The sequence below is a fragment of the Passer domesticus genome, chromosome 11, assembly GCF_036417665.1.
Source record: "Passer domesticus isolate bPasDom1 chromosome 11, bPasDom1.hap1, whole genome shotgun sequence".
Classification (NCBI taxonomy): Eukaryota; Metazoa; Chordata; class Aves; order Passeriformes; family Passeridae; genus Passer; species Passer domesticus.
Genome location: NC_087484.1, coordinates 7058107 through 7077500, shown reverse-complemented (window position 1 = coordinate 7077500; position 19394 = coordinate 7058107). Strand labels below are relative to the sequence as shown.

At 42.4% G+C, this 19394-nt stretch overlaps 2 protein-coding genes and 1 long non-coding RNA gene across 4 annotated transcripts in view; 1 reads left to right on the top strand and 2 right to left on the bottom strand.

Annotated features, from left to right (window-relative positions):
- Positions 1–3405, bottom strand: part of LOC135278696 (uncharacterized) — a 5233-nt gene extending 1828 nt beyond the window's left edge. The window contains exons 1-2 of the long non-coding RNA XR_010346141.1: positions 2474–3405; positions 1904–1995 (exon numbers count right to left, since the gene is read on the bottom strand). This is a non-coding gene — a long non-coding RNA (uncharacterized LOC135278696). The remainder of the gene's footprint in view (positions 1–1903; positions 1996–2473) is intronic.
- A 458-nt stretch (positions 3406–3863) lies between these two features.
- Positions 3864–7574, top strand: DNAJC19 (DnaJ heat shock protein family (Hsp40) member C19). Its single transcript, XM_064385362.1, has 6 exons — positions 3864–4018; positions 4231–4282; positions 4541–4614; positions 4926–5005; positions 5676–5746; positions 7001–7574. Exons 1-6 carry the CDS (start codon positions 4016–4018, stop codon positions 7069–7071), a joined length of 351 nt encoding a protein of 116 aa, XP_064241432.1. The 5' UTR covers positions 3864–4015; the 3' UTR covers positions 7072–7574.
- A 1365-nt stretch (positions 7575–8939) lies between these two features.
- FXR1 (FMR1 autosomal homolog 1) overlaps positions 8940–19394 on the bottom strand; it is a 31940-nt gene continuing 21485 nt past the window's right edge. The window contains exons 10-17 of one of the 2 annotated variants that reach the window (XM_064385359.1): positions 18273–18382; positions 17545–17631; positions 16651–16858; positions 14887–15090; positions 14000–14200; positions 13178–13258; positions 10824–10915; positions 8940–9959 (exon numbers count right to left, since the gene is read on the bottom strand). In XM_064385359.1, coding sequence (XP_064241429.1) covers positions 9789–9959; positions 10824–10915; positions 13178–13258; positions 14000–14200; positions 14887–15090; positions 16651–16858; positions 17545–17631; positions 18273–18382 — 1154 coding nt within the window. In that variant the 3' untranslated portion in view covers positions 8940–9788. The remainder of the gene's footprint in view (positions 9960–10823; positions 10916–13177; positions 13259–13999; positions 14201–14886; positions 15091–16650; positions 16859–17544; positions 17632–18272; positions 18383–19394) is intronic. The other variant, XM_064385360.1, reaches the window with a different exon arrangement.

Genomic DNA, 19394 nt, shown 5'->3' with positions numbered 1-19394 from the left:
GGCTTTTTAGTGTGCTTGCCTTTCATAGTGTGAGGGAAGCAAACACTGGTTTAGAGGTGCAAAAGAGAGGACAAAGGTGCCCCTGCTGTAGCTGCAAATGTTTAAAGGGCATGTGCCTGCCTCAGATGGAAACTGGGGGATTCCCAGAAAGGATGTCACAGTCATGACCTAAAGGAACACTTCAGGGTGCAACAGAAGCCAAATCTAGGTAAATTCAAAACTTTTGTGGCTTTTTTGTTTCACAAACAGGTCCCTGGTAAAAAACACTGAAACTAGAGAGGCTGCATGTCAGTGCCCTGTGCCAGCTCAGTGTCACTCCAGCAGGAACTGCAATTTTCCAGACCACTTGTTATGCACAATTTCAGTGTTGTAATCATTAGAAAGACTCCCTGTTAATTTCAAGCTCTCTCATGCTCCTCAACAGGCCCTCAATAAGAAGAAAAACCCAGAACACAATACAGTTAAAAAATGGTAAGTATCAAACTTGACTTTAGAAGTTTTTGCATGAAAACATATTCATATCTAGATTCTGTATTCCTTAGCTCAGCTTCAGGGAGTTTTGTGACTGATTTACTCACAATGACAAACCTTGCCCCTCCATCACTTTCCAGCAATCTTATATTGTTCTATAACTCATTCAGGGAGCCACATAATGCCCCCTGTAAGTCAGATTGTCTTGTCTCAGTCATTCTCGTGTGAGTACCATGAACATGGATATGCTACCTGCCAGTCACACACACTTCACACCTGCTGTCAAAGTACACTGAAAGCTTGCTTTGTTTGATTAGAAAATCCACAACCATTCTTACCAAGTGCGAGAATCTCACTTTATAATTAGTGTCATCCACACTATGCTCTAATAGTTGTGCTTGCCAGTGTAATGACAGAGTGATGCTACATACACCAAGGTCATTTAGCACAGGTAAGAGAGGGTGGCATTGTACTCTGGTACGGATGCTGGGCACACAAAAAGAGGGCAGCATTTGAAAAGGGATGAATGAAAAGACAAAGAAGAGAGATATGATAATTATAAATGGCAGACTGACATAGCCAAAGAAGGTGGAGTAGAGGGAAAAAAACAAGAACAAATTTCACAGGGGAAAAAATCCCCAAGACATTCTATCTAAATTAAATTTTTATTATAAGTACCTTAAAATATTTTTTTTAAAAGTGTTAAAAATTGGTGCCCCAACTAGAAGTTCTGCAAGCCTTTTACAGCTTGGTTGTCCAGTCACTGCACATACAGGAACATGCAGTGTAAGCTTTGGCCAGTTGTTCATGTGACAACACAGAACTGGGATTTTTACTCAAACGAATGTTTAACAGCCTTAAAGGCATTTGACAGCTACACCACAAACCTTCTGAGAGCACAGCTATCTATTTCACCCTCTGTTCAGTTTGTGGAAGACACAGCTAAGAGAAAGTACAGCCAGATTTCTGCAGAAAGAGTCTGTTAAACAGTAAAGTTTCTTTATGTACCATGTAGCAGCTGCTTTGGATCATCCTATAAGATAAAGCTTCCAATACCAATCTTCTATCATGAGACATTTTAACCCCAGAGTGGAAACCTGAAGAAAGCAGTACAGCAAAACACTTGACAGAAGAAACTGCAAAAGCTTCAGGGTTTCTCTGGCTAATAGAAAGGGAACAGTTTAGGAACACAGGCAAAATAAAAGGCTGTATACTCCAACTGAGAGTGTATTTCTCAAAGACTGAATAATTCTGCCCTCCTCCTGATTTCAAATACAGACATTCTGCAGAGTGGATAAGAACTGTAGTGCACCTGTTTCACTTAAGCCCATTAGAACTTATTAATTTTTCCCTGGGAATGACCTTCTCTAGCCCACCACAAGCCTGAGCAAGAGAAGATGCAGAGGAATAAGGTGCTGTAAAATGAACTCACCAGGAAAAGCAAACAGAACTTTGATTTCACTCTCCATGATGTCCGAGCTGGGACACATCTAGTTCTCCTTTAGCTCTGAGAGGAAGGCACAACTGAGGGAAAAAACAAAGCTTGAGTTGTCTAAGTGTAAAAATACATACAGCATGCTTTAAAGGAATTATGGCATTTCATTTTGATACCTTGTATTGTTTCACCTAATAATAAAACTCAAATTATTCCACCCCTAGGCTCAGTCTTGTCCAGTTGCTGGTGTATTTCATGTACCAATAATGCAAATTCCTCCATCCCACCTCCACTCTTGCCAGCCCTTCCCCCTAATTTTCTTTTCTCCTTAATAAAGATGAAATATCTTAAGCAAGCACAGGTTTGCTTAAGATTCCGAGATCTCCCTTTCTGGATTTTATTTAAAGGGCTTTTACAGGAGAAGAATAAGGTACATTATCAACACCATGCACAGCTCAGTTTGCACATTTCATTACATTGGTCCTTTCCCTCTAAAAATGAGAAATTTCATTACAGAAAGAACATCTAAGTATAAATTTGCAAAACCCCCTTTGCCAGTAGACCTACCAGTTCCTCTAAACGGACTGGGGAGAGAGAGGAAGGAAATTTAAAAAAAATTCCCTTTCAGATAGTTTTCTCCTGAAGGTCACCAAGATTTGGATGTAGCAGGTTCTTTCAAGATGGAAGAATTAAACCTCATGCAAAAACCCCTATTTGTTCAAATGATATGAAAAATTAAATCCTAGCCATACCCTAGTAAAGTCTTTACCCCTTTTTTTTTTTTTCATTCTGGTGGTTCTGGGTTTTTTGAACGGCCTTTTTTGTTAGGAAAGGGATAAAGAAGAACCTCCGGAGGTGATTTAATGCAACCAACCGCCCTGACAAGGCAGGGTCAGCTGGAGCAGGTGATAAGGAACGTGTCCAGGTGAGAGGGAGAGCCACGACCTGCCCGGGCAGCCTGTCCCACACTGTGTGCCAGCTTTTGCTGGCCTCGAGGTGAAACTCCTTGTGCTTTAGCTTATGGCCATTGCTCCTCGCCCTGCTGCTGGGAAACACCAAAAAGAGCCTGGCACCATCCTCTTGGAGACATTTCTGTGCATTGATGAGATCCCCTGTCAGAGGTCTTTGCTCAGAGTAACCAGGCCCAGCTCCGAGTCTCTGCTCACAGAGATGCTGCAGACTCCAAAGCACCTCTGTGCCGCCACTGGGCCCTCTCCAGCAGCTCCTTGTCTTTCTCCTGTGCCCAGGAGCCCAGAACTGGACATATTCACCTCAGGAGGGACTGAAAAACTACTTTTATTTCAAGAAAAAGCAAAAAAGAGAATCTGGCGTGCGCGAAGCCTCGGGATCAGGGTCAAAATCGCTTGATTTCATTAACAGTAAGGCCTGTACTATCAATTTTAGAACGCCGTGACTCTGAGCTCTTTGCACCCCCTGTCCCCACCCTGTCCCCATCCTCTGTCCCTGTCCCCAAACTCTGTCCCCATTCCCGCCCCTCAGGCCCCGTCCCCGCCCCTCAGGCCCTGTCCCCGCCCCTCAGGCTCTGTCCCCGCCCCTCAGGCACTGTCCCCGCCCCTCAGGCACAGTCCCCGCCCCTCAGGCTCTGTCCCCGCCCCTCAGGCCCCGTCCCCGCCCCTCAGTCTCTGTCCCCGCCCCTCAGGCTCTGTCCCCGCCCCTCAGTCTCTGTCCCCGCCCCTCAGGCTCTGTCCCCGCCCCTCAGGCCCTGTCCCCGCCCCTCAGGCTCTGTCCCCGCCCCTCAGGCCCCGTCCCCGCCCCTCAGTCTCTGTCCCCGCCCCTCAGGCTCTGTCCCCGCCCCTCAGGCTCTGTCCCCGCCCCTCAGGCTCTGTCCCCGCCCCTCAGTCTCTGTCCCCGCCCCTCAGGCTTTGTCCCCGCCCCTCAGGCTTTGTCCCCGCCCCTTCGGTTCTGTCCCCGCCCCTCACGCCCTGTCCCCGCCCCTTTCCCTCAGGCCCCGCCCATACCGGGGCGGTCCCGGCGCCGTTCCCGCCCCGCGCTTTACGGCAGCGGCCGCGTTTTGCGGCGGCCGGTGCTGCGGGCCGGGCCGGGCGGACACACGGACAGACAGACAGACAGACAGACAGACAGACAGACATGGTGAGTGCGGGGCGCTGCCGCTGCCCGCCGGCTCCCGAGCGCCCCGCTCGGCCTTGGCCGCGGAGCGAGGCCCGCAGAGCCCGCCGGGCGCGCGGTGCCGGGGTCCCCGCGGGCGCCGGGCCCGTGTGGCGCCGGGCCGGGCCGGGCCGGTGGCGGCGTGCCCGAGCTTTGCCCTCGTGCCGCGGTGACAAACTGTGCTCGTTCCCACGCAGGCCAGCACGGCGGTGGCGGTGGGCCTGGCCATCGCGGCAGCCGGATTCGCAGGTGCGTGCGGCGGGCGCGGCGCCCCTCGAACACACCCGGGGTGCCGGGCGGCGCCCAGCGCTGCCTCGGGGCCCCTTAGCAGCTGGCACCGGGCCGGTGGTAGTGGCTGTAATGAAATGAAATATCACAGCGCTTACTGCTTCATCTCCCAAAAAAGTTTATTCCGCGCTCTAAGCCGCAAGTTCCCGGTTGCACTGGGTTGGTAAATGCTTGCTCACGGAGCTGTGTTTAACCTCAGTCGGCGCTGGTCTCTTTAAGGTCGCTATGCAGTAAAGGCTTTGAAGCAAATGGAGCCGCAGGTAAAACAAGCCCTTCACAACCTGCCAAAATCTGTAAGTTTTTTTGTTTTAAACTTTACTTGGTGAAATAACTTCAGACTGTTGTCTCTGTAGCATTGCTGTATTTTCTTCTGTATTTTGTCAGTTACAGCAATTAATTGCATCAATTCTGGTGATGATTGTCTAATAGAGAACTTGTTTTAAATTACTTTAAATAACAATGCTCTACTTCAGCTGAGTTTCCTATTACAAGTGAAGTTTTGCCTTTTTACAGACTAAGCTCAGCAGCTACTGAAGCACTAATGAGTTGTCTTAACTGATACTTAAAAATTAGTGTGTTTTAACTAATGAGTTTTTTCTTTCAGGCCTTCAGTGGTGGTTATTACAGAGGTGGATTTGAACCCAAAATGACTAAACGAGAAGCAGCTTTAATACTAGGAGTGAGGTAAAGGAGATTGATCAGAAATGAAAGGTGAACAGCGTTCCAGAGCCACACGTGGCCCCAATAAGCCATTTCAGGGAGCCTTGGGGCTCACTTGGTGTGAGGAGCACAGTTCTGATGGTGCCTTGTGGCTCCTGTCAGCACTGAGGAGTTCCAGGTGGGTGCAGGGTGAAGGTGCTGCAGTCCCACTTCCTGGACCTGGAGTAAATCATCACTTCTGGAATGTTGTGGATCTGAGTGTGGTGGCAATCCCTCACAAAGCACTTAAGGCCAAATACACAAATCTACCAAATACACAAATCTACCAAATAAGAACTTTCAACTGTGAGGTTTTTTATCTTAATAAATCAAGCAGGTTTTTTTGTCTAACAGCCTTTAGATAGTTTTCCCCCCCCAAAAAAAAGTGACAACGTAGTTCTGTTTCTTTTTAACTGTGTGGATGACCCATTAGGCTGCTGTAGCATGTCTTTGTCAGCATTCAGTGTTTTGGAAGAGCCCTAGAAAGCCTCTCCAGGATTTAGACACTACATATCAGTAGTAGGAAAAGGGAAACATACATGTTAGCTAGAGAATTTGTGGTAAGACAGAGTGCTCACTTGTTCTCAGACAACTTTTGATGATCTGGGGAGTTTCATGAGGATTCCTTAAGTCAGTTTTTCTCTCTCTTTCAAAGCCCTACAGCCAACAGAAATAAAATTAGAGAAGCTCATAGACGGATCATGCTTCTCAATCATCCAGATAAAGGTAAGGAAATGAAGTCCTGTTGATGAGTTAATACATGTTTTTAACACAGATGAATAGAATTGTGTAGGGAGGAAGACAGTGATACAAAACCACCTCAACTACTAAAAAGCCCACAGAAAACTGAGTGAAAACAAATCTTAGGGTGCCTTAATCCACGTGGGGCTAGAGCACATTTTTGTGTGTGGATGTTTTAAAAGCAAGCAGACAGGTTCAGCAGGTCAGTTTGTTAGCTGCTCTATCTTCTGTGATAGAAGATGATTTGTTGAAATGAGACTTAAAATCGCCTTAATTTTAGATGGAAACCCAGAGTACCCTTTTGTGTTTTATGTACCACTTGAGAGTTTTTCATGGGAATGCCTCAGGAGTTCCCATAAATGGCAAATACTGAGCCTTCCACAGCTGCTGGAGACATTAAATTATGAAATATTCCTGTTAGTGGTACTCTGAAGGCTCAGAATCTAGTTATGCTCAAAGTTAGTAACTCAGGGCATCTATATCTGTTCTAAATTCAGTGAGTCAGAATCATGTGCTGGTGTTTGACATTTAACTTCTTAATCATTGCTTAAAAGGTAAAATGGCTTCCTTTAAAGTGACTGTTGAATTCCTTACTTCTATGCACCAAAATCCAAAATAATCCATGGGGATATGCCTTTCATAGGTACTATCAAATGAAAGTTACCTTCAAAATTAACCTTACTGAGCATATGCAGGAGCTAAAAATAGGATTTTGTGTTGTACGTGACCTAAACATGTTAAATTAATCTTCTAGTAAAACATTACAGTGCAATTAATGGTATATATGCTGCCAACACAGTCATTGTCCCTCATGGCTTTGCAGTGTTGGTGCATTTCACCGTGGGTTGTGTCTCAGTCTCCCTGAGCAGTTTTTTGCCTTGTTTGAAAACTGAACTGTTCCCTTGGTACAGCAGCACTTCAGCTGGGCAGGGTTATCTGCAGACCTGTTAATTCTGTCTCACCACGACTGTGCTAAGTCAGTGGTGACCAATTCATTTATGCCTGATAAAACTGGAGGGAAAAAACACTCCAGGAAAATAAAAGCAGCCTGACAGGAGTGGCTGGTCTGTCACCAAGCCCCTGCAGTGACTGAACTCAGGTGCCTTCGGTCATATCCAGTTTGTTTTTCAACTGGCTGAAAGACCACACTCTTTCTTCCTGTATCCTGTGGCATTATTATCAACACAGGAGACAAATGTTGGGGGTTTTTCATCTGATTTGAGGTTCTCTTTCTTCTAGGTGGATCTCCATATGTAGCAGCCAAAATCAATGAAGCTAAGGATCTACTAGAAGACCAAGCTAAAAAATGAATGAGAAAGAAAATCACTCATTCAGAGGGTTTGTCCCTGCAAATGATTATTTTTGATAAATGGCTTAAGAAAAGTTCTAATGTCAGTCTTTGACTTAATATAAATGAAGCTGGAAATACAAATCCAGGGAGGCACTTCCCTCCCCTCTTGGTCACTTTTTTTTGGAAATACATGAGGGAGTGAAGCTTAAAGATTTTTTTTCATAGCTGTTCTTTGTTAAACAGCAAAATTTGCGACTCAAATATTTTCAGTGCTTGAGAGCAGGAACTTGGTGTGGCCAGTGTGTGTTACCAGGCACAGGTAGACTCGTGTGCTGTCACCTAATTTCTGTTCAGCTGGCCCTGTTTAAAGTTCACGCTGCTGCTCCTCCATCTGCTAAAATTAGCACACTGAACCTGTTTGGGAAGGGAGTGGAAAAACCAAGAGGATTTATTGGACAGCAGGAACTGGGAGAGTTGTGTGGTTGTCTCTGCCTGGAGAAATAAAGTACAGGAAACAATGTACTCCCTTGTCCTTGCCTTGTGAAAAACAAGGTTGGTTAAGTGTTACTGATGGATCTGGAATGTCCCAGATTTTTTTAGTAACTTTTAGTTCTGACAGGTTTTAATAGCATTTAATAAATTCCATATTTGTAATAGAAGTCCTGTAGTTTTACACATTATTGTACTCTACAAAGCCAGAGCTCACACAGTGAGGTTTGCATGTGTGGTGATTAGGAAACAGGAACTCTCTACATCAGTTGCTGCTACCTGAGCTGGATTTGTGCTCTGTGGAGCTTTTCACACCCAGCAGCTCGTGAGGATCTCAGCTGGGGCCAGGGAGCTCTGGCATACTGCAAGAATCTTCCCAGTGCTCTGTGAAACACTGCACAGCTCCTCTGGGAGTTAATGCCCACCTGGGCATAAACACAGTGGGGCTGAAAGCTTCCGCTGCCAGAACCTGGACTTGGGAATGCTGCTGGAAGTACCTTGTCCTGTGAGTGCTGCCTGCTGTGCCACAGCATTGCTGGGGATGAGTTCTGGGCTGATCAGGAAGGATTACCACAGTAATCCTTAACATTACAACCTCCCCAGAAAGGCAGTCATTTTGCTGTGCTACAGAATTTAAAGCAGGGTGAAGGACAGCCAGATCTCTGGAGGAGTCAGCACAGGCCAAGCTGTATGCAGAATGTTTCTGTACTTAAGCACTTCCCAGCCAAACACTTATTACATAACATGTTTAACTTTCTCCAAGCCTGTGCCTGCCCCATCAGCTGAGATACTTGTGCACACTTCAGTTCCAGCTTTTAACTGGGTGTGTTGTCCCAGAGGGAATGTTGTTGCTGAGTGTCCAACACTGCAGTCCCATGACAAAGTGCACGCTCAGGTTGCTGCTTGGGCCAGCTTGGCTGTAGCTCTGTCAGGCAGAGCAGCTGAGTAGGAACTCTTGGTTTTATCCTTCTGACAGAATCAGGCAAGACAATTTTTTTTCATTCAGTTAGTACAACTTCAACACTGCCCTTTGCTCTGATTTCTTCACCTCCTTGCTACCCAGCTGCTTTTCCACACCTGTTCTGTGCTTCCTGGCTCATGTACCTGAAAGATGTGGGGGTGTGCCATGCTTTAACTAATCAAAAACTACATCTGCATTAATGCCTATATATGTTAGTCAGGTTATGCAATTCTCCAAGGTAAGGAGTCTGATTTTAGACTTGTTAATTGGTGTTTGACACCACTGCCTTAACAAAAGGAAGATCAGCATGTTAGAAACTTATGAAAAAGAGTTCAAGGTTCAAGCTTGCCTCAAGAGTAGGTTTCCATTGTTAGTCAGTAGCTTGAAAACCTTAAAGTCAATAGTAATTTAAATTTCTGATAGAAACAGTCAACAGATGGAAGATCAAAGTTTATTTTCTTTTACTACCAGCATACAAAAAAAACATATTGCACATCAAACAACCAAAAACAAAAATAAAAATACTCTACTAAGGACTAACATATGTAGTTTATACAGAATAAACTTTCTGGAAATTGATCTTTTCAGTAGTTCAGGTTATGTCTTAATGGACATGACTAATTCATCTTAGTGTTAACTAAAGCTATGTTTGATTTTTAAATACTGTACAGTTTAATAAATAAACCAAACAAAGCCTCAATGTAGAACAGTCACTGCCAATGTCACCCAGTATCCCTGCAGATTATGAGAATTTAACAAATGCATTCCAGTGGTCTGCAGATTTTTCCTCTACATACAGCATTTAAAAAACATGTATTAAAACAGACCAGTTTCCAGACTAAACTAATGGAGAAATTACATTTCAGTGCAAAATATTTTAGACTGCATTTCTTTCTAGTATTCCTCAGGTGAAGAAGTGGTTGCATATTATTAAAAATGTAACAAAAGCAGCTAATGCTTTCATAAAGAGTATTATGTTAGGGATCCCCCTCACATCTTTGCCGTATTTTGAAAACAAAATAACATTTCCTATAGCCAGCAATTTTGTTTATTTAAATGTTACATATACTATCTCAAGGCACATCTGATGATATATTTATAACACAGTAGGTGTCAAAGTATGTTTAACATATGATTTCTCCAGGATCCCTCCCCTTTCTGTATTCCAAAATGGAGGAACTGAAAGTGCGGTGTCAAGACTGGCGATCCATATTCTATCTTTGGCAAGCTTATACAAGCACTATTTTAAATGTAATGTAAAAGAACTGTAAACTAGGAACTTCAGTTTATGAAACACCATTCAGCACTGCTTCTTCCTGATTATTTCCATCCTCCTGAACAGTGACTTTCTTTTCATCAGGGCTGTGCTGCAGTTTAGAAGGCTCATCCCCAGAGGTGGTGGCAGGACCATTCACTGCCTTTTCAGAAGGGCTGTTTTCGTCAATCGCGTCTTTTGCCTTGCAAGAACAACAAGAGGGGAGTATTAAAAACATAACAATACAGAGTGCAATCTCAGTTTCCCTCTGGCTCACACAGCAGCTTTGCACAAGGGAACATCTCTTGTCTGTCTGTGCCTGTGTCCTGTCACTTAAAGCATCTGATCACTTACCTTGTGGTTTATGGCACAATTCTGTATCTGCCACTTTGAGGAAAACGTGCCAACGTAACCCCAGGACTGCACACCCCCAGCACACCCAGAATGCTTATTTATTTCTATTTGTCTAAACCCATGAAGGAGTTTACTGAAAAACTGAGATTTACACCCCTTTTGAAGTCTGTAGCAAGATGACATCTTGCTAATGCATCTTTCTTACATAACTTGCGGCAATACATTGGTAGTTTAGAAGGAAAGAAATTCTGCTTTATTCAGTTGTGATTGTTTTCCAGGATAATGTAATGCCCCTCTGATCCTTTAAGGAAAAAGGATCAAAACCATACAAATTTTGTAAAATTAATTCTTCTAAAATAGTTTATACAAGTCACTAAAAATGCCACATAGTATCCTCTATCCCTAAAATGTTTTAAGGAATAGTTCTCAAGACTTACCATGGGCAATTTTCATATTTTATTACATAATGCAACACTACTAAATATAATACTTTAAAAATGTGTGCAAACTTAATTTGGTCCCTAAAATCTGCAACAACAGATGATAACTCGTTGTCAGTTCTCTTTACTCTGGGCCCTTTTTGCTTTCAATGATTTGCTCTTGAAATCAAATGCACTTGTAGTCAAATGATGAGCTAACTAAAGCCTTCATGCCTTTACTCTTCTGCTGCAAGGGAGGAGAAAAAAGGAAATGCACATTAAAAAAATCTTACCGTTTCTTTCTTGGTTTTGGCTACTGTCTCCTTTGGAGGGTTTCTCTGTCTACTCTGAGATTCAGCTCGTGATATATAATCAGCTACTGTTACTGTTCAAGGAAAAAAATCACAGTGATGCTCACATCAGCAGTCAATTCACCATGCACCTTCATGTCTTTTCTGCACAAGTTATGCTCTAACTGGGAGACATCTCACAAAAGGCCTTCACACTTACAGGTTATCAACCACACAGCAAGGATCAATTTGTTTCTGTTAAAAACAATTTTCACTAAAATCAGTGGTAACAATGATCTGAAGGTGGACTCTTAATAAAACCAATTTTGGTCCAATTGCAGAATTTATTGGAGAAGGGCTCTCTGTACTAAGTTTGAAGAGATTTGGTTGCAGCTCTTTGAACTGCAGACTGCGTGTGTGTCACTGGGGTTTTATGAGCTGAGTAGTGAAGAATTTCACACTAATGAAATGAAATGAAGACACTTCAACAGTGCCCAGGACTGGGGCAGGTCAGAGCCTGGAATCACTTAGGATGATGTGGCATCAAATCTTTGGTACATCACGAGGTGACTGAGGAGGGAAGTGGTTGCCCCTGAGGCACTCACAGTGCCAGCCCAGCCCGGGGGCAGCACAGCTGTGCCTGTGCCACTGGGACAGCCAGGGCCCCTCTGACCTCTCCTTTCCACCTCAACATGTGTTCTGTAGCCTGGCTTTTTCTGATCCTGCTCTCCTGTAACCACACCAAGACTCAGTTCTACCCTTACAATACAGATTACTGCAACTTTAGATACACACTTGTATCTCTGAGCTCATTAGGGTTGGCAAGCATTACCATTTACTGAACTGTAAAGTCATTTATATTTAGTGTATCAGGTGAGCTATTTTTCTGGATTTAGGAATGACTGTGCATGAAATACAAATCAGACTTGGAACTACAACAGATGAATTTTCTGTTACAGTAACTGGACTTGTTACAACTGGGTCCTTCCTGAACTCGAAGGCTGAACAGTTTCTGCACAAGTAATTTTTTTTTTAAATGAGGTTTTGAACCCAATGCCTCTAATATTAGTAAACAGGAAGCATGTTTCATGCACACAGTGCATTCTTAATATTCCTCTATGAATAAGGCACCATGACATACAGCAATGTAAATTAAATGATACAGCTAAGTGACAAATACAATAGCTGGCATTGGGAGGGAAGAAGGCAAGAGTTCCTTCTGTCTTAATTTCACTCACACTTACTAGGTATTTAGAAAGACTTTACATTATTACAGTATTTTACCAAAGACATCAGAGAAATCTTGTTTGGGAAATGTTGTTATGTTCTTAGAATACTTAAGATTTAAAAGAATTCCCATGGTTTTCTAGAAATGACTAACATTCCTTTACATTGCTGGCTGAGATAAGTTTCCTAGAAATAAAAGCTGAAATCCTTTTCACTTTTCTGCCCCTTTACAAATCACTGCTATGAAAACTGGGATGTTGAGAAGAAATGTGTGGGTTTGAGGTTTTTTAGGAGGGTGGGGTGTTTGATTTTTTCCTTCCCCCAAGTTTCAGCACAATAGAACAACTTTTTTCTTCTTAATTAAATGTTGTATGAGAACCACAGATACAAGGAAGACAAATATGGGTGAAATTTTGAACCTGTCAATCTAGAAGACCTTCTGTTACTACCCTGTGCCATGTACATACAAGCATTTTCTAAACAGGGCATTGTATTGATAATTAGCCAGTTCACCTTTAACATTTCAAGTGTTAGTACACACAAAAGAAATGCAACAAGCCACAACAACAAAAAATTGGAAACATGCAATTTCACTTAAATTCCTCCTCCTTCCCACCCTCAATTTGCAGATGACTTCAACTATTCCCAACAGCCAAGGACTGAGAGCAGCAGTGTGATGCAGGTGTGGGGCTGGCAAACCCCACCTGAGTTCCCTCACTGAGCTCTGCCAGGACCCACATCCTGCCCCTCCAACACTGCTGCTCAGCCAGTGCTGAAAAGGTTGTGTCCCAGTCAGTGCAAGCGCACAGATGCAGTGAGTGCAGACCATGAACCTTCATGTTTGTCGTGATCCTGGACCACAGAACTCAACAGCCCTTTGGCCATTGACTTCAGTGAGAACGGGATCAGAAGCGTAACTCGTATGTCCAAGCAAAAAGTTAGACATCAATTAGTTTCATTAGACAGATTTTAGAAGTTTTCCTAGTAGAAGAAATGTCTTTGATCTTTATCTAGTAGTCTTATTAGTTATTGAGTAACCTTTTGATATTATGCAGCTCTATGTAAAACAGCAGACACAACATTCTCTCATGCTTTTGACCTGAGATTACCCACAGCTCCACTCGAATTACCTGGCTGTCTATCTTCTGCCTGACCCCTGAAGCGACGCCTGCGGCTACGATTGCGTCGCTGGGGTTTTTTGTCACTATCATCTGCAATTGCAAAGTTTATAATGAACTATTTCTGATCATAAAATAAATAAATTCTTCAGCAGTTTCAGCATGGGGCAATTAAAATGGCTTCTGTTAAAGACAGAGACTAAGTAAGACAGAAAAGCTAAAAGAAAATTTTATACTGAAAGCATACACAGTAACACAAAAGCTAGATTTTACTTTTTGTTCTTGGTTCATTAAAACATTTAGGCACGTGCTTAATGACCTCAGATTTCATTTATTAAGTAACCATATGTCAAATTTTAGCAACATAACCCAGGGGTTTTTTTCTACATTAGGCAACAATTGTATTCTCGTCCCAGTGAGAATCGAGAGAATTTACTGAAGGAAAGTTCTTAAGTAGAAGCCGGGTAGACAAATTAACAGCTACTTAAGGAGCTTTCCCACACCAAGACTGAGGTTACCAAGGACAAAACAAAATATGGATCTGACAGTACTGTTTCTATCAAAGCAGCAGTGCAATGGGAAACAACAAGTCAAGTCTTTGGTGTCTCCATCAGACAATTTTTACAAAAAAAAGGCACATGAAAAGGCTAGTGGAGCTCAGTAAACAGAAGATTCCATGGCACTGCCACGGAGGGAGTCTTTCTTTAATCAGACAACAACCTTGAACAGAACAACGATTTGTCACTTACAAAAACAAACAAGGGCTTCACTACACTTACAGGGACAACACGTTTTTTAGCTTGCTCTGGGACTACCATCCAACCATTTACATACCTAAACCATTCTCATTAACAGAAGCTGTATCAGACTCTGTCATCCCATCCATAAGAACAGCATCTTCATCAGTCCTTCGCCGGCGTGACCTCCTGCGGCGGTTGCTGCTGTGGTGGGACTCGCTGGCGTCCGTGTCCACGGTCTGGTCTGACTCCGTGTTATCCAGCAAGCTGTACGGGTTGCTGTCCGGGTCTTTAAGCACTAAACAAACACAAAGTGTCCACCTAAGATACTCTATAGAGATGTGTAACCATTTCCAGGCTGACTTACAGCTGTGCCTGAAAGTTTCAAACTACAAAGCAACCTTAAGGAAAGGTGCAACACACAGAGCTGAAGTATTTGATCTCGAACTGGATCCTCTGACTCTAACCCAAAAGTAACAATTTGGGGCACCACAACAGCCCAATCTGCACTTGCACTGTTTAACCACAAAGATTTCCAAGGTGACATTTAGAGACCTTTTACTCAAAACTACTAAGTATATGAAACATACCTTACACTCTGGTTGTGTGGTGATTCTGACACTTCCAGTGTTAAATTAGCACAGATTTTGATAAAACCTGACTTCCAACCAATGATTTCCTCTTTCATTCTGTATCTAAACATAAGCTTACCTCAAAAGATAGCCATAGACAACATGCCAAAGATATACCAACTTTTCTAATAATGTTATAATTTCCTTCCTTTACTGCTCACAAATAAAGATCACTGTGAACAGAAAATAAACAAAAACCTAAAACACTCTGTATGACCCAGCTACCACACAACTGCATTGAAATCCCAAGGTATTAAGATCATAACGTAAGAATGGAGTATTTTAAAAGAATAAGAGGTTATACAGAAAATTGCCAGGAAGAAACTCTCAAAACCCATTTGGAAGACAGTACCAGAGCTAATGGATGACTTTCCACCACGAGGTCCCCCACGCCCACGGCCTCCAGACACGCTACGTCCTCGTCCCCCAGGACGGCGTCTGTTGTCACGTTGGTGCCTGCTCTCCCTGTCATCTTCTCCTGCCAAGGACCAGTCACTAAGTTCATCTTTTCTCTCAGATTCTGTTTCAGAGGGATTAGAGAGCTCAGAGTTTGTACCTTGTATGAGAAGGAAAAGAAAATTGGAAATTAGTATGAATTTGGGGATTATATTCTGGTTTCATATCCTCACAGAACTATTTCAGCCAGCACAGCTGGTTATTTATGTATGTTATTTTTAAAAACAATACAATACATAAATATATAAAAATAAAAATACTAATACACACACAAGTACACAATCATAGATATATTTTAATGTTTATATATACTCATATATAAAAATATATGAGCACAAAATACAAATCGGAAGCTACTTAAGTAAGATTCTCAATTTTAGTTTGTTTGTAGTAACATGTGAAATAATGGCTGAACGATCACCAAATCTGTAATTTCTGTACACAGATAAACCAAGGATTTAGCAATGTTTCCTCTCTTTGTCTACACACTGCAGGCATTTGGTGCAGTTTCTAGGCAACTTCTCTGAAATTCCCAAGGACAACTTTGCCACCTTATAGCCATGGCTGTTGCTAAGCAACCCCTTTTGGATGCTGTAATGCTGCTTGAACAATTTCACTGTTTATATCAAACAGCATCTGTAACATCCAGCCATCTCCGAGTACCCAAACCCACAGAGATTTTTACTACCTGAAAACCCAACACCTACTCTTCATTTTAGGTATCTAGGAACTCCCCCCAATACCCAGCCTGGAATATAAAGTTTTAGACCCATATGGCTTAAATGTGATTCTTGCCATTTTGGGAGGAAAAAAAATACTTTAAGTTTTCCAAATCACAGTGTGTCTGTATAAGCAAAGTGAACAAGTTTCCTTACAGTTCAGTCAGCTCACTGAGAAATAAAAAATGCTATAAACATCATCATCAGAATCAACACAACTAACACCTGGCATGATCCAGGAAGCTATAGCCAGGGACAGACTGTAAAACCCAAAAGGTGTCTGATTTTTTTAACAGAAATGAACTACATGTAGATATCCAGAGTAATTTACTGTACTGAAAAAACAGCATTGCTCTTCTTTGTGAAACATGTCTTTATAAGAAATGCAGTGTCTCCATTTGGACAAGGTGGGGATGTCCACACCTGTCAGGAACTGAACAGTGCTTTTTAATTGCGAAATGCATCACCTGAAAACAAATCCAGTTAGTCCCTGACCAAATTATAAAACCCACAGGATTTTGTGCTGTCTCCATTTTAAATCATTTTGATTCACTTTTCAGAAATATAGTGGTAAGATGGCCATGATCACAGACAAGCAATTTTTCTCCTTCTCAGCCAAAACAGATAATGCTCATTTCGGATTATTTTTAAAATTTTTGTCTCCTGAAAAGCATCTCTAGCTTTCTTCCCAGCTTTAATGATGTCACTTAAGTAACTAGCATGGAAGAACAAGGTGTTTCCAGAGCTCAGTTTGGTAATTTTTTCAGTTTTTAAATTAAGATCAAGACTGCAAACCTAACAAGGTGTTTTGAACTATGAACAAAACAAAACAGCAATTCTGAATTTCCAACTCTATCTTCACTCAAGCACACTGAAGACAAAGAAATCCAGAGACAGTTTTGAGTTCCAAGGTATCCCGAGGCCTCGCCCAAGGCACTCACCGTAGCCAGAGGTGTAATTGGGGCCCCTGCGGCCCCTGCCCCGCCCGCTGTAGGACCTGGAGCCCTGCACTGAGGAGAGGGTGCTCTCGTCAGTGGTGTAACCCTTCTCCTTCTCAGGAACTCGAGCCGAGGAGGGCCTGAAGCCCATCCCAATCTGCCGCAGCTGTTCATCGATCTGGAGCCGCTCCAGTCGTAGTTGTTCCACCTCCTACGTACAAGGAAACAAAAACCATGGAAAAGGCTGCTGACAAACGTCCCTCACAAAACACCATCCCCCACCCAGCCACACTGAAAATAATCATTCCTCTGGGACAATTAACACCACCTGGAAGGCGACTACAAATAATGAAATTCAAGATGAGTTATGCCTGAGTTTCAGAAGAGATCTAAAAACTTTCACCACTATGCAGAAAGCTTAGCTTTAAGACTACTACTACCTTTGTTAATTACTGTTCAGTAAAATATAGGAGAACAAAAAGCAAACTGATGAGAGAACACAATGCAAACTCAATCTCTGTTAACATCACAAAGCAACACAATCTAAACAGGAAACTGTTTAATACCATACTGTATTACTGGTGTTCTATTGGAAATTCCATCCTTCCACCACAGAGCATTAACCTGACAACAGCAGAACTCAAACACAGGCAAAAAATTCTGTTTTAGTTCCCAGAAGTCCCTTAAAGTCCCATTCTTTACAGTCTGATTCTTTGAACCATGACAAGGTATTTACAGGCCCATGATACCCATGGGCAAAGGGTGGGCTCAAGGCACCAGGCTTTAAATCCTGATACACAGAGGAATAGTTTAATAACTGCAAATAGCACCAAAGTTGCTCAAAAATACTTCAACCCAAGTTTCCTCCACAGATTCTCTCTCCCAAAACACACTCACCTTTAGATATGCGATGTGATATTCCAACAGAACTTGGACATTCCCAATGCTTTCTTTAGTACCAACAAATACAAATGGTACCATTCCCTACAGGAACAAAGTATCAAAGCTTTTTATCAGGGAGAACATTATCACTGAAATAATGCTTTCTGTTTAAATTACATAAAGAGAGCTGTTTTAAATTACCTAAGTGAGCTAAACAAAGGCAGCAACTGAGCCTTTGGTTGCAAAGACATCCAGAAATAGCTCAGGCTGGGGTGACAGCAATGGCTTCAGACTGTCCAGCTTTCCCAACAACCTGTTCTGGAGCTGAGGTAACCTGACATCCCGTGTTCATATTCATGCAACACATGCTGGGTGTGTTTAGCACAACAGGTGTATAGAAGCATCCACAGTTTACCAAGAAGGTGGTTCATTAAACCAACTTTTTAAGACCAAGCACCTTTACAAGCTTTTCCCTTTTGTTCTTATCTATTTAAAGTATGCAGACACTTTTAACACTAACAATCCCACATTAGTTATATAGCCCAAGTACATGTAGGAGAAAGAGAAAAAAAAAACCCCCAAAACCTCTTCCTTCAGCAGCAAAAACCTTCCTTGAATTACTTTTTATACAATCTACTGCAAGATGCTAGTTGAGAACTAATGCTCTCTATATCCACAGGTTGGGAAATAAAACTGGGTTAGAAAATAAACCTAGTGACAGCAGGAAAGAATGAAGTACTTACATCTTCACGGGGCAGCTTATTTTCATTGTCTCCTTCAATTCTCACCCTGACGACTCCAGACTTGTCTACAATCTCCTGAATCACTTTTCCATTTTTTCCAATAACTTTTCCTTCAGAGGGCAAGAATGGTTAATTTTGCACCCATGGTCAAAGTCTTTTAACATGTTTATTGGTATTTTATACATAAAATCCCCAAAGAAGACCCCACACTATGTCAGAAAAAATGGGTAAAAACCTTTAAAATTAAACTCTCTCTATATGCAGAATGACAAGCAGTGATGAAGATCACCACTGAACACAGGCTTCCAATAGAACCAAACCAAGAGTAAAATGGCACAAGAGTTTCTGGTCAAGTTCTAAAACCTTGAAAGTCTAAGTTATGGGAGTTTGCACATGAATTATTTAAATGCCCTTATTTATAATATGCAGGCTCCAAGCCCCAAACAACAGCAGGCTAAAGCCTGGGTTTTAACTTCTCTGGATAATCCAAGCTGTTCAATCAGGTACAACACCTCCAACTTTAACACTGCCTCCATACCCACACTGCCCACAAGCTGGGCACGGGGAGCAGGGAGCTGCCAGACTTGAGTAAAAAGCAGGATAAAGGAAGGAGAATGAGGGAAGAGGAAAAAAGTTCCCTGTGAAGACTGGACTAGGGGAAGATGTTTGTGTTGTCAAGTGGAACACAATTAACCTCACACCTTCAGGTGATTTTCAGTACAGAACCTACCAGCCTATGCTACACCTTCATAAAGCTGCAACATGGAAAAAGGTTTATTTTGAGACTGAGGCCGAGACCTCTGAGCACTGCTGATTTATACAGGAGCTCACCAGCATCCAACCACCACCGGTGACAAACCTCAACCAGGAGGGAGCAGTACAGGAGAACTGTCTCATGTCATTCTTGCAACTCAGCTGGAGTATTCCCAGATTAAACTTTGGAATTTAGCTTTTAAGAAGCCAATTTAGTAGAGCATGTTTTTTCACTAGAATCTGAACTACAAATATTAGGCAGTACAAGTGTATAATCAAGTCAATTTAAGTACTAAAATCCTGATAAAGTATTATGCAGCATAAATATATCAAATTTCATAATAATTCAGATACATACAGTTCTAAAAG